Below are 23990 nucleotides of genomic sequence, written 5' to 3' on the forward strand. Positions count from 1 at the left end.
GCTTGGCATTAGGCAAAAGTGGCCTAATGCCCTATATTTTGATACTGCTTGCCCATTCGTTAAGGTAAGATGATATACCACTGCCCCTTTACTATCTCACAAACTCTGCCTGAGATGAGGCCCCTTCCCGCCCCACTGGAAGCCAGCCATCAGTAAAATCGCTGACACTGTTTTAGAGCAAAGAGGCAAATTAATCGAGCCAGCTTAAGTGGTGCTTCTCAGATGTTGAGAATGGCCTGAAGCCGTGAGGCCAGCAGGAAAAAGCAATTATACAAGTTAACAGAATCAGGTGAAGGACGGAAGCTTTTCCAGGAGGATACTCTCTAGAGAGCTCAGTCTTTGTGCAGTTAATGGCAGAAACTTACTCTATAATCGTCTTTACAAGAAACCTACTTGCTGCTTTTACAGAAATGTCCAGCAAGATCTTACAACAGCACATTTACTATCCAGACCTCCTATATTATCAATTTATGGGTGTTATCATATTAAGGGCAATGCACCCTTCTTGCTCACTGAATTAATATAAGAGTGCTAGAGGTCAGTGTCAATCAGGAGATGTTATACAATTCTATGCCAAGGGCAGACTATGAGAGAAATTAACGGCAATTTACTGGACTATTTTTTCTATCATGTAGCCATGCACCTGTAGGCATATTTTTTTAAAAATGAAGGATGAGAATGAACAGAACCCCAAAGAACTTGTCTCTTGACGCTGGAGTCCTATGTATAAAGTATGAATGTGAACATGAAATAAGGCTGATAGTCACATAGCTTAGCCCATGCTTGACTACAACTATAAACTTTATCATTGATGGTAAGCAAAAAGGTGGTCAGGAAACCTTATTAAAGTATTTTTCCTTTCTCCCTCTGTAGATGGAACCCACAGAGAAAACCTTCTGTACCAACCTACCCTCCCCAATCTGGACTGCTTTGCCAGTTTCTCAGACCTGATGGTTTTCAGCATGCCCATGGGTGAGTAGTGTGAACATGAGAGACAAATGAATTTGTTCAAAATGTTGCTGCAGGAGAGTCCAGAACATCAAGTCTCTTTTGTCATGTTAACAATGGGCCAAAGCCAACAGTACGGCACCTACCTCATTGCGAGAAGCTGCAGCACGGTGTAACGGGGTTAGCCAAAGGGTATCCTTTGCATTAACGTTAGCACCTGAGGAACAAAGAAAGTACAGACAATTGACCAACAGAAAGTCAGCATGCTTGCCCTTGCACCTTAATACCAGGATTCCTTGATCCTCTTAATCGCAGTGTATATCTCCAGAGTTGGTGCTTGTTTTCTAACTGCATACAAATTAAAAGGTCATTTCCATTTCCAATTACCTTTTACAATTTGGTTAAATGATATCAAAATATGTTTTTAAAAATGCAGCTGGCTACCACAGGATAGGAAATCCATGCATTCATCTTCCATTCCAGCAAATGCCCAGCAACTGCTCAGCCGCACCTGAGGGCTTCCCACTAACATTATTCCTTAATTGCAGGCTACTGTTTCTTACATGAGAATTAAAGATATGCTTCTTTCTCTTCCTCAATTTGCTGCTTTCTGCTGTCAGAACACATCAGACATCTTGCCAACTAAAAGTCATAAACATATACTACTCACCTGATAGAATAAGGAGTTCAACAATAGGGGCGTCCCCCAAATATGCAGCTGCATGCAAAGGGGTTCGTCTCTCTTGGTCCTGATTTTGGGAAACGAGGCAAAAATAATTAGTACATATTTAAGCAGAAACCAAAAGGCAAACCTTTCATAATCGTGGTCGCCTTCCATGTAAAGATTAACACCCTACTGTGCTTGATCTATAGTAAAATGTTTAAGTTTTTAGCTACACAGAGATATACGGTACTATATTGATGCCTAAGACTTGTACAGCATGGGTGAACAATTGCATCTAAACACAAAGCAGCAGACATTTAAAATCTATTATCATTATTATTATTATTTGTATCTTGCTCTTTTCCCAGAACTGGGACTCAGAGCGGCTTCACAGCATTAAAAACAGTACAATTAAAATAATAGAAAAAAGGACATTAAAAAGGAATTAAATTATTACAGTATTAAAACAGATTAGTTATTAAAAGAATAAAACACATTTTAAAAAGACAGAACTATATATAGAGGAGGAAAAAACTATATCAAATTTTTAAAATGTTACAACATCCCAGTCTCTGTATGTATTTTTACAGAGCCAGTACTCCAAATCCCAGCTCTTCCCTGACATGCACATACAGAATTTATCTGCTGTGTACCAAGAATGTTCTGTTGGACAATGAATTTTCCTCAAAGACTTGCTTACTCTGGAATACCTGTTTTCATTTATATATTAAAATACTTATGTCTTGAGCATAAAATCTCAAGGTAGCACAGAAATAAAATCAATTTAAAACAATAAGGGGTAATTTAAACAGTATAAAAGCACATTCAGCCCTTTAAAACAGCCATGTGCCTATACATATTTGGACGAAGTTATTAGGGGTCCAATGATTTTGATAAAAAGCTATGCTGTATCTTAGCACAAAAATAAGGCAGTTGTTAGTGCCCGCTGGCCTCCAAGGGAAGGGCACTCTGTAATGGGATGTCACAGTGGAGAAGATCCTCTCCCACAGTAGGTCCCTTCACAAGACCTCAGTCTCTACTGATGCTTCTTCCAGTATTGAGGTCCCAGATCATTTAGGACTTGAAATGTTATCAGTATCTCAGACTGGAAGAGTACTTACAGCCAGAGCAATTCCTTTAAAACTGGTGTCATGTGGCTTCTATAAAATGTTCTCATCAGCCACTGAGCTGCTGTATGTTGCATTAGCTACAGCTTCTGGGCCACACTCTAGGTCAGACGAATGTAAAAATATTGCAAGTAGACTAATCTGGAAGATATCAGTACATGAACTACTGTGGTCAGCTTATCCCTGTCTAGGGAAGATCATAGCTGGGACTCCAATGACAGAATTAGAGTACAAGAGGAACCAGAAGTACATTCATCTTATGCACCTACTACTTCTGTACATCTTACAGAATGTCAGTACATGTCCTGTTCTATTTGCCTTTCCTAATGAAATAGAAGATATTTTGCTTGATCTCATTATTTGGTCATACTGACATGTCATTTTGACCCAAGTATAACACTGGCTCACAAAGCTTACATCACTTTGTAATCTGATTGGCTGCACTTCACTACATCCAAGTTAAATTAACACTGTAAGACTATCTTGTCAGAGAATCTGCTCATCTTCCATCCTGACATGCAGCCTTATTTTACTCTGATGCTGTTCTTTCTAATTAATTTCAGTGATAATTCAACTATAAAGGTCTCAGAATAACAGTGCCAAAAGGCTTTTTAAACTGTTCCTGTGAGATACTAATGGGTTCCTCAGAAGCTCATCAGTGGGTCTCAGTGAAAAGATCCATAATGGCAAATAAATTTTCCTGAGTGACAGCTGCCCAAAACCATTGATTCTCCTGTGCAATTACTGGTATACTGGGGGTGATGTAGGAGGTGACATTTAGATGGCGCAAAGATAAGGTCTAAAAGACATGGCCAGCGTCCAGCATTAAGCAAGTGTGTGCTCCAAAATCTTTTGCAACACAGCGAGGTTCTACAGATGTGTTTTGAGTTCCTCAAAAGATGAGTTCACATAGAAAATATATCCCTAATGGTACAGCACATGTACAGAAACTCAGATAGCAAAACAGGTTAATCCTACATGCCCTCCACAAAGCTAGCAGAAAATACAAAAACAGCTAGACTACCAGAAAGAAGTGACAGGACACAGACACTCTAGTTCAGTCAGTGCACAGCTGTAATAATCAAAATGGCTGGATAAACTCAAAACTCTAGCCTCATCCATTTTTGTAACTTAGGCTTTATCAGAAGCATATGCTCATCTTTAGAAGAAGAGTATATTCAATACCTGAAAACACAACCACATCATGCTAATTCAAATACTGGATATTTTCATTATAGATGCTGCAAGTTTGGAAGTTGGGGATCTATTTATCAAGCACCCTAAAAGTATACAACTCTAGAGCCATCTTCACAAATTAAAAGGAATATAGATGTGCCACATCTGCCCTGGGATTGTCACAAGATCTGGACTTCTGGATTTCCCAGTTCACTTATCAGAGCTTAGAAATGCTGCTTTTGTGAATTACAGCTCCCAAAATCCTCCAGCCAGTAAGAGAAGTGAAGTGTACTTACAGGTTATCTAGTTTTTTTTAATGGTTTAATTTGATGTTGAAAGAGTAATTTAATTTCAATTAAGTTAAATTTTCCTATGTTTGAAGCCTGTAGCAATATCTCCAGTACAGAGTTTGCGTTCAATGCAGTTTTACTTCACGAAAACACAGTTTGAGGAACAAAGAAAGCTAACCAATGGAATGGGAGATTTTCAGCTATTCCCACACACCAGCTACTTCCACCAACCAAAGGATTAGGATTATAACAAACATATTTGTGATTCCTCTCGTCAGCATCTAGACTAGATCTAGAATCAACCCAATGAGCTGATCTGTTAAGAAGATGCAAAGCTTCTTTTTTTAAACTTAGATGTAAAATTACAAGGAACACTATACAATATTGCTAGACAACTAGTTGAACATCAAGAAAACACTGGATATATATATGAAGAGCCCTGTGTCTATTGCCAATTTGCATAATTTGTTACAAATAATTACCTTAATCTGAACATAATGTTCCTGAACAGGGAACACACTGAGCAAATGCCCACAGGCATACTGCATACTACACTTTTTTTCCTGCAATGTTCTTCCCATGGAATTGTCTGTTCCAAATGAGAAAAACCTCAGCTCAGCCTCTCAGAATGCTGGTATGGACTTTGAAATCATGAAATAAATTGGAACAGTGTTTATGAATCAATTATTGCCATCAAGTTTTCCAAAGCGAACCAAAAAGGATGAATAGGAATATGGAGAGCCTACTAATAACAGTAATAATAATAATTAATAGTATAATGAATTTAAAATTTTGATAATTCACAAAAACAAAAACAAAAAAAGTACCTTGCTCCCTTCCAGAGTCTTGAAAAAACAAATACATGAAAGGATATGTTAAACAAAATCCTCTTACAGTATCTTTTCTTTAAAAATGATGAGCAAAAGCAGTGGTGTAACGGCTAGATAGTAAATTCGCCCTGCTGCAAATATTCCAGTTCCAAGACTCAAAGCTTCCAATGTATGGCTTGAGAGCACATGATGCAACCATCCACTCTGAAATCAATGCAAGTCCAGGGGTGGTAAGTGCCAGAATAGGAAATTACAACATTGCAGAAAACAAAACCTTCTTGTTTGCATTTGGCAAGTATGCCAATCTTATTACTCCTAAAACATAATGGCAATGGGCTTTATACACCAAACTTCCATCTCTTCAGCATCAAAAATGGAGAGCAGTAATAACTATGGGGGGGGGGGGGGGAGTTCACATTGCTAAGAAAAAATTCAGTATGTTATAAAAAGAGCAGAAAAGAGTTTATAGTGAAAGTTCAGAACAATTCAGACAACAGTCCAGATTAAAGAAATAAAGATGAGTTTATATTATTTTAAATTACAGTTTGCTGGGAGATACATACATACATACATACATACATACACACACACACGTGCATCTTAAAATAATCATAGTTAATATGTATCTTCAGTTACTATAAAATATACTTTTCAAAGAAGTAGCCATGTTAGTCTCTTGCAGCATAAAGAGGAGGAAGGGAGGGGGGAAAGAATGTAGCAGCACTTTAAGACAAAATGGTTTTTATTTCTGCATGAGTCTGCGTGGCTATAAACCATTTCTTTGCATGTTTACAGAGCATTCAAAGAAGTATGCTGTAAGCATCCAAAACTCTGTGAACGTTCAAAGAATTGGGTTTATATCCACAAAAGTTCAGACAAATTTTTTTTAAAAAGTTATCCTTAAAAGTCCTGCTACATTCCTTTTTTTACCACCATTCTCTTCCTCCTTTCTATAATATACTGAACACTGTATATGGTGATGAAACAGTGAACTCCTCAATAGCACCATGAATGTGTAACTCAATATCCATTTTCCTTTCCTTTCAGTTACGTATGTTATGTGAGATTGTATGCCCTCTAAAATATGAGACTAGAAACCTAATATATAAATTAGGTTTCTAGGTGATGAGATTTGCCAGATAATAAAACTTTTTTTTACTACTATAATGTGTCTGTTTCATCTTTTCATCGGTCCAACTAAGGAACATTAAGATCTTTATAGTACATATAAGATCTTAATAGTAAGATAACACATCTGAAAGTAAGACCCACTGATACTCCTGGGACTTCCTTCTGAGCACACGTTCACAGCTGCACTGAGCAGATGTGTACAACTTAGGACAGTGCAGCTTGCTGCAATAGAAACCAAAGGTGATCCTATGCCATCATAGTGACCTAAATCCTATTGGTTACTCCCCATTACAGGAGATTCATTAAATCAATTGATGAACAGTGAATCAAGACATAGGTAAATTCCATAATAATCAGGACTAACAATAAGAGTCAGGCCACTGTGCAATAATTTTTCTCCGTAACTTCATACCCTCCAAAAATATTACATTACAGAAATTGGGGCTAGAAGCTTAAGTATTTTCCACAGAAAACAAAATGCTAGATTTCTAAATGACAGCCCACAAGCTATCCCAAATTATTCTGAAAGCCACTGACCCTCTGGATCAAAGTGTTTACAGCAAAGCAGATAAGCACCAAGAACCAGGCTGAAAGGTTAAATGAGCACTGACAAAGCATTCAAGACACTTAAAAGAAAGGACATTCTGAAAAACAAATGCTGTGTGATGTTGCTCTGGAAGCATTACATGGATCTTGCCATTCAGCTTGCTTTTAAACTTCATGCCAGCAACAATCAAAACCTAAGAGCAATCTAAGTAACTCTGGTAAGGCATGAAAACTGAACTCATTGCTGAAGGCTATTAAGAGCCAGAAAGCACCACTTACAACTTGAATTGGATTAACCAATATAATCGACCCTCTATATCCATAGATTCTGCATCCACAGACTCAACCATCCACATCTTGATTTTTGATTTTGAGTGTTGATTTTGCCATTTTACATAAGGGACATAATTTTACTATGTCACTGTATATAATGGGACTTGAGCATCCATGGATTTTGGTATCCCCGAAGGGTCCTTGAACCAAACCACAGCAGATACTAGGCCCACTGTATCTGGCTTTTGGGTTCGGTGCCAAGTCTGTGACACTCAGTGCTGAGAGGAATAACAATGCTCTGCAATCAGACAACAAAACTGGTAAAATGGTAAAGAGAAGTGGACTAAAGATTACTGAGACACAGATTATTTGTTGAAAAATACAAGTCAGTGAAGAAGAACAAGAAAGCTGAATTCAAAGCAATCAGACTGAACTTAGTTTCATTTTTAAGACTCACAACAATCTATTCAGAATAACATGAATCACCACAGACAAATCAATCCATTCTTCGCCATTTACTTTGCTAATTATTTTCTTAGGCATTAGCTTTTCTCCGGTGCACACACAAACACTCTCAATCTCTCAGTCTCTCTCTCGCTCACACACACAGTGAAAATGCAAGACCAGAGGATAGCTTTTAAAATTCAACCTGAAGTATTCTTGCTGTAACAACACCTGTGCTACAGACGGACAGGTTTTTTTACCTCTAACCGTAGTTCTTCAAGTGTTCATCTGCAAAATCACACAAATGGGTTATTCTGCAACTGCGCAGTAAAGCTCGAAAACTTCTGGAGTTACTAGGCAAAACTCAATTTGCAACTCTTTGGCGGTAGCTCCACCTACCCTTATAAAGCCCCTAGCATTCCCATTCTTTCCCCAGTTCCATAAAGTACGCCACATAGCAGTGATAGGAAGAATAAGAGCAGGACACAACTGAGGGGAAGGATGGGCAAGATTTGTGTGAATCTGCTGATGGCCACTCGAAGAACTAGTTATAGATAAACAACATGTCCTCCTTCTTTGTGGTCTCTGCAAATCACACAAATGGATTAGACTGACAAGCTTCAGTCAGTGGAGGAGGGAGTGTCATGAACCCATAAAAAAATATGCAGAGAGTGTATATGTACACAACCACAAAGCTTTTACTGCAAACTCTCAATCATAAGTATGAAAATAAATCTGTAATCTCAATAAACGTTCAATAAACTGTACATTGAGTTCAATTAAATGTGAATCTGTCTTTCTTAAAACTATCATAACAGTGAGTAGAGTTTACATAATAATAACTTCAACGGAAACCAGAAAGCAACACTGCCCTTCCAAAGCTGCGTCCTGCCTGGCTCTGGTGTCCAACCATTAATAATTAATAAAAGTCAATGGCTGGTACCAGACAGCAGCTCTACAGACATCCTCTAGAGGCAGTCCACTCAGAAAATCAGAGGATATCACTACCGCCCTAGTGGAGTGGGCCCATACCTGAGCTAGAAGAGTCTTTCCAGACAATCCATAGCACAAGTGGATAGTGGCAGGTATCCATTTCAAAAATCTCTGGGTGGAAACAGGGAGATCTTTCTTTGGGTCCGAATAGTAGACAAACAGTCTTTCACAATGTCTTGAACCCAAAGTCCTATCCTCATAAAAAGCCAAAGCCCAGTGAACATCAAGGGTGTGCAGTTGGTGTTCAGTGTCAGTAGTCGGGTTCGGGGCCAGAGAGGGCAACACAATGTCATGATTGAGATGGAAAGACGATACCACTTTAGGTAGAAAGGTAATACCAGGACGGAGCACTACCTTGTCCTTGTGAAAGCAAAGGTAAAGTTGGTCAACCTGAGGGCACAAAGTTCACTTGCATGCCGAACCGATGTAATAGCCACTAAGAATATGGTTTTCCAAGTCAGCAATCTCATATCTGTAGTGGCCATGGGTTTGAAAGGCTTTGTGGAAAGGAAAATAAGCATGTTATCAAGGCTCCATGACGGGGTCAGTACTGAAGATGGTGGGTGCAAGTTATTAAAGCCTTTATGGAACTTCTTAACAATAGGATCCTTGAAAAAGGAGGGTCAACCATCAAATTGGTAGTGAGAGCATATGGCGGCAGGGAAGCACTTCAAAAAAGAGAGGCAGAGGCCAGAGTCCGCCAGAGTCATTAGGAATTGCAAGACCTCAGGGACCCGGGCTCAGGATGGAGAAAGGTCCTTGGAAGTCAAGAAGTCCAAAAATTTGCTCCATTTAAGTAGATAGGATTTCATAGTGGAAGGCTTGTGGACCGCCATGATCATGGTCTGTACCAAGTCAGGCAAAGACTCTAGGGATGGATTCTCCTAGCCACCAGGGGATGAGAATCGATGTCTGGATGTCAAACCCGGCCGTCCTGGAGAGTCAGGAGATCAGGGAGGAGAGGAGCGAACCAAGGCTGTCTCGGCCACCACAGAGTGATGAGGATGGCGTTGGGAGTGGTCCATTCTCATCTTTGCAATGACTTTGGAGATGAATGGGAATGGAGGAAAGGCATACAGCATCTTTTCTGACCACTCGAACAGGAATGCATCCCCTCGGAAGCATGGGGATCGGGTCTTGGAACAGAACAGTTGACAATGAGCATTGAGATGAGTGGCAAACAAGTCGATAGTGGGGGTGTTCCACTTTAGAAACAAGTCCTGCACCATTTTGTGGCATGAATGGGAGGCTCTGCTCAGTTCACCTGCTAGGTTGTTTCCTCTCCAGGGAGGTGGACGGCTTGCAGGGTAATCCTCTTCAGGATGCACTAGTCCCAGATAAAGAGGGTGATGTCAAGGAGCGTCCGGGATCGTGTCCCTCTTTGTTTGTTGAGGTAGTGCATGCCAGTGATGTCTGTCAAAAGAAGTACCATCTTGTTCTGAAGGAGGATTTCGAAGGCCCGAAGAGCTTTCTCTACAGCAAGCGTTTTGAGGGCATTGATGTGTAAGCCTTTCTCCTGAGCAGACCCACTTGTCCTTAACCATGAGGCTAGAAGCATGGGCGCCCCACTCCTCCAGGGAAGTATCCGTCATCAGAGTACAGTGGCGCCTCCGCATACGCGGTCTTTTTATAGGCGGTCTTGAGCATAGGCGCTCAAAGCCGCCAGCGCACGCGGGGCAGAAGGGGCGGCGTGTCCCATTCAATTGAACGGAAACAATGGGGCTCGAGCATAGGCGGATTTTTTTATACGCAGAGGGATCCAGAACGGATCCCCCGCGTATAATAAGGTTCCACTGTAATTTGGGTCTGAGGAGTGAGAAAAGTGGTTGGTGTCTCGAACTGTGCCTTTTGGGCCCTTTCGGGGTTGGAACCAAGGGCTGCAGAAGGCGTTTTTGAGGACTTAGCTGGCCTGCTTGCTTAATCCCGTGAGGGCAGATGGAATGAGCTTGCTTAGAGGCTGAGCAGTTGGGAGTTTCTCCCACATGGAGCTTTCTCCCACATGAGAGAAGAACCCTTGTCCTCAGCATGCTTGCGCTTGGAGGCTTTTTTAGATCTGTCAGGGCTTCGGTCTCAATTAGACCTAGCGGCCTTTCTAGACTTCTCTTTTTATCCTTGGAAGCCTTTCTGTGCCTTGTCCCTTTTCCTTGGGTTTATCAGAAGCCAAAAGTAGAGAAGTCACGGCAGCTGGAGAAACTGAAGTAGTAGCAGGGACCAGGACCTGTTGATAAAGGACGACCTCAAACCTGGAGTCTTGATTTTACAGGCTTGGGAAGTCAAAGGTTTAAAGAGAACACAAGACTGGATTTTGTGACCCTCTCCAAGGCAGAAGACATGTATTGTGGGGTCCTGCCCAGGGATCTTGCCCCCACATTTAACACGTTTCTTTAAAGAGACTGAGAAGCCATTTCAAATCGCGTTGGAGGTCTATCAGACTGTACAGCAAAATCAAAGTCAAGTAATCCAAGTCAGGTGATGAGCAAACAATCTTCCAAATCAAAATACATTAAGAACGGCCAGACAATGTGTGGTCAAAAGACTTTAGTTAGTATGTGAACGATTCCACAAGAGACGTTCCTTCAAAGCTGCTAGCTCGGTGGATAAAAGGAACTGGGGAAAGAGGGGGAACACTAGTTTTATTTCACAAATCAGCCCAATAAATTTCAGCCACAAAATCTTTGTTATAAGAAAACAGGATAATACGAATCATTTAATAATGATAAGGGAAGAGAGTGAATGGGGTGTAGTGGTTTCAGCATTGACTATGACTCTGAAAACCAGGGTTCAAACCCCAGCTTGGCCATGCAAACCCACAGGGTGACTTTGGCAAATCATACCCTCTCAAGCTCAGGGATGCCAATGGCAAACTCCCTCTGAAGAAATCTTGCCAAGAAGGGTCATCATGAGTTGGAACAACAATAACAATGATAAACATGTAAGTTTAAGAGGTACAAAAAATGTATTTGTAATAATAATAATAATTATTATTATTATTATTTATTTATATCCTGCCTCTCCCTAGAGATCAAGACAGGTTGCAATATCTCAAAGTAACAATGAGTACATAATACATAAAAACCAAATCTACATAATCCCCTACCCCTAACCTCCCTCCCTACCTTAAAACATATAAAAATAGAAACAACAACACTATAAAATCTGGTTAAATTAATTAAAAATAGAAGTACTTGTGGCAAGATATCTTTTGTAGGGAAGATAGGAACTATCAATATCAGTGGATGGGGAGGTTAATCTGGAATTTGTACATAGTGAGCATGAGACAGTCTCTCACTACATTTGATTAATGCATTTTCCATTTTTTCTGCTTTTCATCTTATGCTGAATTGTATATAATTTGTTACAAAATATTGTTCAGTGTACAAATTAAAATTCATTTTTCAAATACTTTTTCCCATGCTCCTATAGCATAATTTAGTGGTTTGAGTGCTGGATTACAAATTCGAATGCCCACTCAACCATGGTCTTCAAACCCCCGCTCAGCCATGGAAACGTACTAAGTGACCTTGGAAAAGTCGCACTCTCTCAGTCTCAGAGGAAGCAAAAATAAATCCCCTCTAAACAAATCTTGCCAAGAAAACTCCATGGTACAGTTAACCTAGGTCAAAATTAACTTAAAAGTACACAGCAACAACAACAACCAAGTCACCCACGACGCTGCTCTTCCAAAATCATATTCCCACCCAACTAACCTCTGGTTCCACACAACACCTAACTGAGTGGTTCTCAACCTTTGGTCCTCTAGATTTTTGAGACTTCAACTCCCAGAATTCCTGAACAAGGAGCATACTGACTGGGACTTCTGGGAATTGAAGTCCAAAACATCTGGTGGCCCAAACGTTGAGAACCACTGACCTAACTGCCTGTGTTATTTCACCTGCCCACCCACCTATAAATAATTTTAACTTTTATAAGTAACAGGTGAGTAACAGGCATGTACCTCTGAAATTCTGTCATTTATCTCTGGAGACAAGCACTACAAAGCTTTAAAGCCTGGCTTCACTTTCACCATCACAGTCAACTTCAACAAAAAAAATATGATCTTATTCAAAATGTATGGAACACTTTACTATCATTGGAAGCAAGTAGGTTGGTTCCTCTGCTCATATGTTTAATTACCTGGGTATATCTGCTTGGCTGACTGTGTCATACGGTGAATCTACTATCTGGATGTGGCACACTGTGACCTGCAGGGGAAAGCTGATTTGCCCCTTTACAACTAAGAATTGGACGAGAAAATCTTACCCTTGTAAATCACTGGCTTCTATTTTAATAAGCAGCAGTCTGTTCCATGACTATTAGAGACATGCCTTAAAAAAGGTTGTTCTCATTAGCCTGCAAGGTTTAACAGGTGCCAATTTTTTCACTTGGTTGCTTACACTTCAGGAGTTAAACCCTGTAGTTCCTAGTGCAACCACCTTTTTTCAAAGGTTTACACCCATCTGCTAACGTATTTGTCCCTAACAAAAGGCAATCATATGCCCACAAAAAACTATGTATCCGTTCTTCTAAACATCCTTTATCATAAAAGCCGCTGGGCGAGATCATCTGGAGACATGGGACGTGGTGTTATCAGTGTGCCGATTACACCCAGATCTACTTCTCTATGTCTCTGACTGCTACAGTAACTAAGGATGGCACCTCCCCTCTAGATGCCTGTCTTGGGTCAATAATGGGCTAGATGAGGGAAAGCAAGCTCAAGTTGAATCCAGAGAAAACGGAGGTACAGTGCACCTGCGTCATACGCGGACACACTATACGCAGCTTTCAGCATATGCTGAAAGCCGCGCGGGAGCACGCAGGGCACAAGGGGCACCATGTCCCATTGAAAGCAATGGGTCACGCGCCCACGCACACCGCTGCGCCATGCACAAGCCTCATTACCTTCAATGGGGCTCAAGCATACACGGGGGGGTGGAACGGATCCCCCACGTAAAAAAAGGGCGCACTGTACTTGCAAGTCCGGGGAAGGAGATTTGTCAATCTGTCCTGGACAGGGTCACACTCCTGGACTCATCACTACAGTTGTCATCTCAAGTAGATGCGATGGCCAGGAATGCTTGGTACCAACTTCGGTTGATATGCCAACTGCGCCCCTACCTGGACCAAAAGGACTTTGAAGCAGTGGTACATGCAGTGGTAATCTCTCATTTAGATTTCTGTAATGCGCTCTACTTGGGGCTACCCTTGTACCAAGTTCAGAAGCTTCAACTGATTCAAAATGCAGCAGCCAGATTAATCACCGGTACATCTAGGTGTAACTACATAACACCAGTGCTGAAATCTCTTCACTGGCTGCCAATTAGTTTCCGGGCGCAATACAAGATGTTGGTTACTACCTTTAAAGCCCTACATGGCTTGGGCCCGAGTTACTTGTGGGAACGCCTCTCCCTACATAATCTGCCCCACACACTTAGAACATCTGGGAAGAATTTGTTGGAATACTGTAATACTCGATTAACCACAACTTCCCATAGAGCATTTACTGCCGCAGCCCCTAAATTACGGAGTGGCCTATCAGAAAAGATCTGTCTTATTACCACCTTAGATGTCTTTAAGAAGGCACTTAAGACGGATCTCTTCCGGCGGGCTTATCCATCGGATTTTGTATAGAGACGATGTTTAAGGCTCCACCCTAATTATGATAGTATATGATTGGACAATTGGATATGTTAAAGAACTAATATGAATATGTAATTCAGTATTAGTATTTTATTGATTGCTTGTACTGTATTGTATTATTTTAATGATGTAATCCTGCTTTGATCCTTGGAATAAGCGGGATATATATATATATATATTATTATTATTATTATTATTATTATTATTATTATTATTAAAATGACACTATTGCAAATACTTTGGTCCACCTTTTTGTAATGGCAAAATACCTGAATATCTTTTCCAAAGAGATTCTCTCCAAATGTCAGAACGTTTTCAAACGCTGATGTCCCAAACGGAACTGAATCAGTGCAGAGGAAGTCTTTGTGATGGTTTTGCTGTTATTGTGTCCCTTTAAATCAAAGACATTAACTATCTCCATACTCTACTGGAGATATTCTACAAATATATGTATGAGAGCTGCTCATGTGATCAACCACATTCCAAGCTGTTGGATTGACCACTTTTCTATGTTTAGGCTTCCTTCTTGTTGCTGTGTGCCTTCAAGTCATTTCCAACTTGGCAAATTTCTTCACAGGGTGTTTGCCATTGCCATCTTCTGAGGCTGAGAGGGTGTGACTTGCCCAAGGTCACCCAGTGTATTTACATGGCCAAGCTAGGATTCAAACCCTGGTCTCCAGAGCCATAATCCAACACTCAAAACACTACACCATGCTGGCTCCAAAGATTTGGCTGCTACCAACAAATTCTCCTGTCAGGGAGACAGCTCACATTCATTTTTAAGTGTCAGAGCTTCTGGTTCATTCCAAGCATTGAAAGGTTCTTCTGCCCCTCCCCAACTCTCATACCAAATGAGTTCATAATAGCATTAAGCCTTACCACTAAGTGTGCAACTTAGGGGATGTACAAGGCATACTGTACATATGCCTATCCTGAATGAACAAAAATGAAACAAACAGCCTATTACTGACTTGTGGGTGATACAATAACAAGATTTTCTTTTTTTAAAGCCACTGTTAACACATTCTGTTCTCACTCAAAGACCACAAACGTAATCCAGAACATACTCAGTTTCAAAGACAACAGCTGATGCCAGTGCCACCCACTGATCTGTACAGCAAGACCACCACATATGGTACAGTCAAGTCCCAACAAAGTCAACATTTTTTAATGATATTGTATATATCAATTCTGGACATGCAAAGTAGTTCATGAACTTCATTCTCCTTCTAGAACAACATTATGTCTACTAGCATTCCCATTCCACAAATTGGGAGAAGAGGACAAAAGATCAAACCACACTGAAAGAAGCCAACTAAAAGCATGTCAAAGCTGAATTCTGAAGTCAGGTTTATCCAAAACCAATACTCAAGTTCTGTACCATAATGGTCAGATACAAATAGAGAAATAGTTAAACAAACATTTGAGTTTGCAAGTGTTTTTACTTTCATTTTTTAAGGAGAGACACTAAAAGTAACATACTGCAAGTGGATGTTGACCATATAACAAATAAATGTCAAAAGACCTAATGCCAGCCTTTCCTGTTCTACTCACACTGTGGGGAGAGACCACCCCACATGGCCAGAAGCTAGGAAAGCAGTGTAACGTTTTGGGAAATGCAGCCTTCATGCAAGGCCAAGAGAAACAGAATTGCAGGAGGAAGAAAAATTATTACTCAATACTTACCAATACATTGATATTCTCCTTCTGACTCAGCAGTGACCGTACCTCCTCTATATCACGGTTAAAGATGGCTTGGACCAGAGGAGGCTATAGAGAAGAAAAGGAAAAATCACTGTAAATAAGCAGAAAGCAGTGAGCTACAGATACTGTACCATAATGCAGTATGCTTTGACCTACAACTTTCATAATCCCTGACCACTGACTATATTGGCTGGGTCTCATGAAAGTTGTAGTCCAAAACATCTGGAAGGATCAGGGTTGCAGAAGATAGACAAGGTACAGAGAACCACCTTACTCCAGGTAGATAATCTGGAGAGACTCTTATTCTGTGTCGCAGAATGTGACAAAGACGGTGTACAGACCGCCCCTTTGGGGAGGCCTGCACCTGCCCCTTTCCCTGACAGATCGGGGCCTCAGCTGCCACAGCGGCAGCCCTGAGGCCCCGATCTGCTGCTTTTCCAGGCCACGGGGAAGCGGCAAAAGGCCGCTTCCCCGTGACCTGGAAAGGGGTGTCTTTGGGGCTTCAAGCCCCTTGGCCCCATTCTCCTTTGTGTCCCTGGCGCAGCTGTGTAAAGGCTGCGCCAGCAACACAAACCTAGGAAGGAGCTCCAAAACAGAGCTCCTTCTGGCGCCGTGGAAAGGGCGCCACAGGCACCTTCCGCGGCACCAGGACATCATGTCCACGCTGCGTCATTTGGAGGCGGCGCGGCCATGATGTCGTAATGGCGGCACCCATGTAGAATGGGCGCCGCCATTACAACGTACTAGAGTTGTGGGGTGTCTGGAAAGGACACCCCAAGGCAACCGTAGTATGCGTGCAGGCTGGCGCAAAGCGCCGGTCTGTACAGCGCCAAAGTCATGTTTCCAAGATTTCAAGAAATCTTATTCTAAATCATGAACCCAAAATGTAAGGTCTGAAGGACTCTACTTATTTTATGTATGTCAAGCTTGGCAGAGACCTTCACAAAGGTTCTTACATGCACAACATTTGTAGAACCACTTCTGTACATCCCTGTAAGCCCATTCAACCTTCCCAAAGCCCTCTGCACTACTTTTGATACATAAACTACTGGAGGGACTTACCATAATGTACCATAGACGAGAAAGCAAGGCCTTCCAATCAGTGCACTGGTCGGCATTCCCAACTTGGGAAGATCAGCAGGTGGCAGAGTTATACAGGTGCAGAAGAATACACAGCTATATATGTGCAACACCTGAATCTCCCATAAGACTCTCTTTATGGTGGAAGGGAGAAAAAGCACCCACCAGCCTCAGGCCCAAAGTTAACTCTCACTTTCTTTTTTAGAGACAATCCATTGAGAATGTCTTTAGAGGCCTGGGTGTCACATATTGAGGTTCAGGTGATTCTTAATGGGAAAAGTTACCTATAACAGTGGGTATGTATTTTAAATATAGACTGAACAATCAAAACACTTCTGGAAACAGTCAGAAGCCATACTCACATTTATTCACATTTAAACAAGTTGCTTCCTAGAACATAACTCAAATATATTATACTACACGGAAATGTTTTATATTAACTAGATCTGATCAACATACCCAAGAAAGGAAAGCCTCTATATTCCATAGATAGATAGATAGATAGATAGATAGATAGAGATATATATATTATTTTATTTCATTTATATTACTGTCTATTGTTTGGCAGAAACAAATCAAGATAGTAAATGGCTTCTTTTTTCTCTCTCATGCTTGCTCTTGACAATGCAGCAAGACAAATAGATAATGACTAGACTGATTCTATAAAGGTGTAAAAGAGGCTAAAGAGTCACATCTGGTCTAAGTTCACACAGAGATCCTATGGCTGAGATGCAGCTTGAACCCAGACTCAAATCTTATGTACTACCATTAGACTACCCGCTTGCCCTCAGGCAAAAGAGCATCAGGGAACAACCACCAAAATTGTAAGTCTGCCACAGCAGTACTTCAAAGAATCCTTTTCTTCACACCTAAGCCTGGAAAATTGACAGAGATGGCTTAGATTAAAAGATGACTAAAATACTCAGTTATTTGGGAATGAAGCACAGTACCATAGGAATACAATGTCCATTTGGTTAATTCATCAGTAGCTACATCTTTTACCACCAACCAGCACCACAACAACACATATCACAATCCTGCTGTTTATTTATGTGTACAATGATCAGAAAGCAAATTCATTTTGACTGCATAGCTCTACCAAGCCTTTCTTGATACAAGCACAATACTCAACACATAAGACTTGTAAGACTTAAGAGTTATTGTTGAGAGCTCTAGAGTTCGAGGCATATATTTAACAGGAATAAAACAGCAAGACAGACCCCTTATCCTTTTGGCACAGCTCTAAACTGCAGTCCCATGAGAGAAAAGAAAATACAGCAGAGGGTAGTACCCACTGCCCTTATGAGTCTTCCTGCATACATGAATATAGACTAGTACCAGGCAGAACTAAGGCCGACAGCATCTGCTCAGCTCATCTTTTGCAAGAAAGCTGTCTGTCTCTGCTTCTCTTTCCACAGAAGCCTTTTGGTCCAGCTAACCCCTGATTTGGAAACAGAATGATGTAGTGGTCTGAGTGTTGGACTTGGACTCTGAAGATCAGAGCTTGAATCTCCACTCAGCCATGGAATCCTCTTTGGTGACCTTGGATAAGTCACACTCTCTCAGCCTTTGAGGAAGACAGTGGCAAACCTCCTCTGATCAAATTTTGCCAAGAAAACCCCATGATAGGGGTTCTAGGGTTCCTATAAGTCAGAAACAACTTGAAGAGAGCAACAGTGCACAACCACTGGTTTACTTAAGTTCTTGGATAAAGCAGCAGAAGGAAAGAAACACGAAGGGGGAGGAATGAATCATCCCCATGGAATAAAGTAGGCATCCCTTCCTTAAAGAGAGGATCTTCCTAGAAGATCACCATACCCTTACAATCTAGTGTTGCCTAGCTCCTTAAAAAATTAGTAGGACACACCCACACAATGTTCACAAGATGCTCTGATTACAAAAGCCCACATCAAATCTGTGTGTCTCATGAATATCTAAGTACTGGACACTGAAAATCTAACAGCCTTCCCTGTAAATGAACAGGCAGATTATGGAGGCTTGAAAAATGCTAAAAGTTCTAAAGAGCCAGTTTCAAATTTGATCAACCAGCCAAAATGGCCTGAATAGGGAAAAATAATTCCAGCCATATAAAATTTCATGCCCAGACTATCAGAAAGTTGGGATTTTTCCAGCCCTGAGCAATAATAATTTATCTCATAGAACTGACATAAATGAGATTTATTTCTACATACTCAGCAATTAAATATGCTATACAGCTGATTATTACTCTCTCCTACACTTCGATTTCTTCCTTCCACCTGCAAGAGATGGAGGCAACAATGCACCTGTTTATGCATTTGCACAGGTTTCTAACAATTGCTCTATAAAAATGGCTGGTGTGAGGAAAAGAGCCATCTCTATGGGCCACCATCCAAGCAAGTGTGGTCAAAAACAAACCAAAGGCAAGCCAGGAAAAACCTGGATGATGATGCTGATGATGGGTCATCACAATCCTGAGAGACATTATATCAACAAAAATAATGTAGTCTAGCTGAACTAAACAATTTCAAATTCAGACACTGAAATGAAACTGCATTGGTCAAGTACCAAAAGCCTGTAAACAAAGAGGTGAGAATAGTGAATTCTTACAGGTGTATATGATATTAAAAGAATAAACACATGTATGGTACTTGGAAGAACGGAAAACTGGGCACCCATCCATGAGTTTATTCACCCAAACTGTAACTACCTTCTACAGTAAGAAAGACAAGCTATGTTACAGGAACATCCAGTCACAACCTCAGAGTATCACTTCCATCCTATAAATTACATCGTAGATTGCATTTAATGCAGCAGTATAATCAAGACCAAGGGGATGAAAACAGGCCGAAGAACTATTTTTAGTCTTCGAAAAAAGAGTATAAAATTAAATTAAAAAAACAATTCCAGCTAAATGCACAGAACGGGAACCAATGAGGAACAGCCCAAACCTTAATAAGCTCACAGGAAATAAGCAAAAAGCCAGAAAATGTAAGCAGGCTATGAAAAAGTCACACAAAAGACCAACCAGCACTACTAGAACAGAGATCAGAATTGTGCAACCCTCCAGCTGTAGATGGGCTGCAATTCCCATCATTCCTCAACCAATGGCACTGCAGGCTGGGTCTACTGGAGTTGTAGTCCAATGACTTCTGAAAGGCCACACTTTTCCCACCCTTGTACTTTGCTGTTGTTATGCGCCTTCAAGTAGTTTCCAACTAGAAGGATGCAAAATGGATAGTGAAGTGCTGCTCAATGTGGTGGTACATGGAGTGGTGCCAGTCCATAAGCCAGTGGCTGCCAGTTCCTGCTAAGTTACCAGGAAAAAAAACCTGAACAACTGCAGCCAGTGTACACAAATAGGAGACCAGTCCTTGGCATGTTAGGGGGGCCAATTACTAGTCCCCAGATTAAATAGCTTGAAATGAATGGGTATGATACACACACAAACAAAGGTTGTGGAGAGACCAGGATATAAGCCACTCCCTTGCCAATTTTAATATTCTGTTTGTAAACAAAAACAGAATAGGCTATGCAAAATTTTACTTGCCCATTGGCATGAATCCAACCTGACATGTCACATACATCTGACAACACACTTGGCCATGAAAAAAATTGCCTCTAAAAGGTTCTTATTTTGAGAACTGTATTTTGGGGAAATGCCAGGCTTGGTCCATCTGCACATATTTTGGTATGTGTAAATAATGAGGATGCAGAGAAGACAAACAAATGGGTCTTAGAACAGGGCTATCCTACAACTATCCCTTCTCTGACTCTCCCTTAAACCGCCTCATTGCAGGGGGGATTACACTTTATTGTAATTTTTATTGCCATTTTAATAACTGGTTTTTATGCTGTTGTATTTTAAATTGTGGATTAGGAGTTGTGTTATTATTTTACTATGTTTTATTTTTATTGTAACCTGCCCCGATCCTCCGGGGAGAGGTGGGCTATTAATAAATATTGTTGTTATTATTATCAAGCCTGAACTCTCTCTCTGGAATAATAATAGTAATTAATATTATTATTATCATTTCTTTCCCACCTGTCCTTAGGGCTCAAGGCAAGGTAATCAGTTACTAGGACTTGGTTCCTAACCACTAGATAGAGGGCAGTGGAAAGCGAGGGAAACCACTCAGTCCGAGAGGACCCAGGCCTTGCCCTGCAGACTGAGCAGGGATTCAAGGCAGGGGGCCTTGGAAAGGCCTCCTCATCCCCAGGGTCGCCATGGGCTGGGGTCAGTTTGAGGGCACTCATCTCCAACAAGAGGGGGAAAGGAGGTAGCAATCTGGGGGCCAGGCAGCCTCAGCAGCAGATCAGGAGCAGAGGAGGCCCAAGAAATAAGGATCCAAAACACTGCAGAGACCATCCAGTTTGAGACCGCCTTAGCCGCCCTGGCTCCATGCTAGGGAGACCCAGCCCAGGGGCTGGACTTTGGGGAGGCAGGGAGCCTTCCTTCTCGGTTCCAGAGCTCTGGGGCCACAATAGCAATGCCCAGGATTCCCGAGCCCCGAGCCAAGGCAGTGAAAGCAGCCTCAACCTGGATTATTTCTGCAGTGCGTTTGGAACAAGTGTTGCTTAAAAGGTTCTTTAACGGGATCTGCCTTTGCCTGGAGGGAGAGACTTTTACCAAGTGCAATTTCTCCTGTTTCAATGGTGTTGGTGGAAAAGAAGCCCCCTCTGACCCTATATCTATATCTATATATATAGACACACACACATATAAATAAGCATTCAAAAAGGAGAAAGTGCACTTGGTAAAAATCATATATACATATCCCCCAAGCCAAGCCAAGCCAAGCCAAGCCAAGCCCCCTGCTCTGCTCCTGCTCCAGGCTGCCTCCGCACCGCAGGAACCCCCCAGTTGCCCGGCGCCGCTCGACCCTCGCTCCGGGGCCCGCGCCACGGACTCCTCCCCTGGCTCTGGAGTTCTGTAAGGCGTCTCGCCTCCCCATCCATCCCAGGATTCCACAGCAGCCGTCTCAAGCGCGGGGCCATTCCTGCCGCGTGGAGCGAGGCCGGGTCTCCCCGAGAGGAAGGGAACCAGGGCCGGGCTGGAAGGCAAGGCGGGGAAGAGGCGGCTGCGTTGAAGCAGGGCCTCCTGGGGAGCGCCTTCATTAACGGAGGCCTCCTCCTTCCTCCTCTGGGCGCGGGGTCTGCGGGGGAAAGCTCCCAGGCGTTTCCCGCCGAGCGAAGTGGGCGGCTCCGCACTAGGCCGCGCATCCCCGGTCTGGCGTGGCGGGCGCGGCCGGGCGGAGGGAAGGGCAGGCGGCAGGGGCAGGAGGAGGAGGAGCGCCTGCCCGCCTGCCTGCCTGCCTGCCTGCCTGCCTGCCTTCCTTCTTTCCCTCCTTCCCTCCTTCCTTCCTTCCCTGGCGTACCTGGTCCGTGATACTGAGGATCCCCATCTCCGGGCGGGGCGCCCCCTTCGCTCAGCAGCAGCAGCACCAGCGCCGCCGCCTCCTCCCAGCTCCCGGCATCGAGCGCGCTTCGGCGGCGGCACCCCAGGCTCCTGCGGCGGGGATCAAGAGGAGGAGGAGGGCTGGAGGAAGGAGAGGAAGAGGAGGAGGAGGGAGAATAGGAATAGGAGGCCCTGATCCCGCCCAACGCAGCCAAGGAGCAGCGCCAGCAGCAGCGGCGGCGGCAGCGGCACCGGCGGAGGGAGGGAGGGAGGGAGGAACAGCGGCCCCTGCTGGGCCGCCCTCGCACCCACACCCTCCGCCAGGCCCTCAGAGGAAGAGGAGGAGGAGGCCTCTCTCAGGCGCCACTCCTCAGCACTCTGCCAGGCCCAAACCACACACACTGCAGAAATAAGCCCACTCAGCCCTTTAACGGGATTTTGGACTCCAGCTCCCAGAATCCCGGGCTGTTGGCCAACATGGCCCAGGCTTCTGGGAGATGGAGTCCAAAAAGATCTCTTTTTTAGCCTTCTCAGAGAGAGAGAGAGAGAGAGGTAGCTGTGGTGCTACAAGAAACTACAGGGCTCCTGAGCACTGAGCCAGGACAGTTCAAGCGGTCTCAAACTGGATTGTTGAATCTGCAGTGTGTTTTGGACCTTACTTAGGTACAAAACACGCTTCAGGAACAACCCACTTTGAGACCGCTGGAACTGCCCTGGCTCAGTGCTCAGGAACCCTGAGGGCTGTAGTTTGTTGTGGCGCCACAGCTCGCTCTCCCTCTCTGGCAGACAAGGCTCAATGTCCCATCACAAAACTACACTATCTAGGCCAGTGATCCCCAAACTGGGGGTCCTTTAAGAGAGATTTTTTTGGACTTCAGTTCCCAGAAGCCTGGGCCATGTTGGCCAACAGTCAAGCATTCGGGGAGCTGGAGTCCAAAATCCCCTTAAAGGGCACAGTTTGGGGACTGCTTGTATAGCGAGAGAAATCTTCTTGTAGCATCTTTGAGACTTTAGCTAGATTACCGCACTACGCTCTTATAGCGCTGCTATTCCACTTTTACAGCAGGAGCAGTAAAAGTGGAATAGCAGTCCTACAAAGACTACTTTCTTTCACAAAACAGATCACCGCACTACCCTCTTATAGTACTGCTATTCCACTTTTACTGCCCTGGCTGCCTCCTGTTGCATTCTGGGGCTTGTAGTTCAGTGAGGCCTAAAAGCTCTCTGGCTGAGGATTCTACATGCCTCCTCCTCCCTCAACTGCAAATCCCAAAATGCAACAGGAGGAGGCAGCCAGAGCAGTTAAAGTGGAATAACAGCACTATAACAGTGTAGTGCGGCAATCTATCAAAAGTCTCAAAGGTGCTACAAGATCTCTCTACACACTGATTCTACAGACTAACGCTATAGCTTTGAATTCTGTCACAAAACTACAGCTCCCAGAATTCCATAGCATTGAGCTAGGGGCAGATAAATGGTCTCAGACTGTATTATTTTTGCAGTGTGTTTTGGAGCATAGAGGAGGGCTGAGTATTTCTCCAAAGAAGTAACCTTAACGCAGCAAATTCTGGACCTTCAGCCCCTTATCACGAAACTTCTCTGATTCTGAGAGGGCCTCATTTCCTCATCCACACTGCAGAATTAATGCCATTTGACACCACTTTAACTGCCAGCGTGCCACACTGTGGAATCCTGGGATTTGGAGTTTGTTTTTGACCCCAGAGCTCTCTCTACAGGGAAAGCTAAATATCTCACAAAACTGCAAAGCCC

General features: G+C 42.8%; 1 protein-coding gene across 1 annotated transcript in view; it reads right to left on the reverse strand.

The window, feature by feature from the left end:
* Positions 1 to 22271, reverse strand: part of ANKRD52 (ankyrin repeat domain 52) — an 81814-nt gene extending 59543 nt beyond the window's left edge. The window contains exons 1-4 of the mRNA XM_089479330.1: positions 22201 to 22271; positions 15746 to 15829; positions 1619 to 1697; positions 1095 to 1165 (exon numbers count right to left, since the gene is read on the reverse strand). Coding sequence (XP_089335456.1) covers positions 1095 to 1165; positions 1619 to 1697; positions 15746 to 15829; positions 22201 to 22227 — 261 coding nt within the window. The 5' untranslated portion in view covers positions 22228 to 22271. The remainder of the gene's footprint in view (positions 1 to 1094; positions 1166 to 1618; positions 1698 to 15745; positions 15830 to 22200) is intronic.
* Between the last annotated feature and the right edge of the window lie 1719 nt (positions 22272 to 23990).

Source organism: Sceloporus occidentalis, unplaced genomic scaffold (assembly GCF_023333645.1).
Source record: "Sceloporus occidentalis isolate IW3139 unplaced genomic scaffold, rSceOcc1.0.p SCAF_1, whole genome shotgun sequence".
NCBI classification, from domain to species: Eukaryota; Metazoa; Chordata; class Lepidosauria; order Squamata; family Phrynosomatidae; genus Sceloporus; species Sceloporus occidentalis.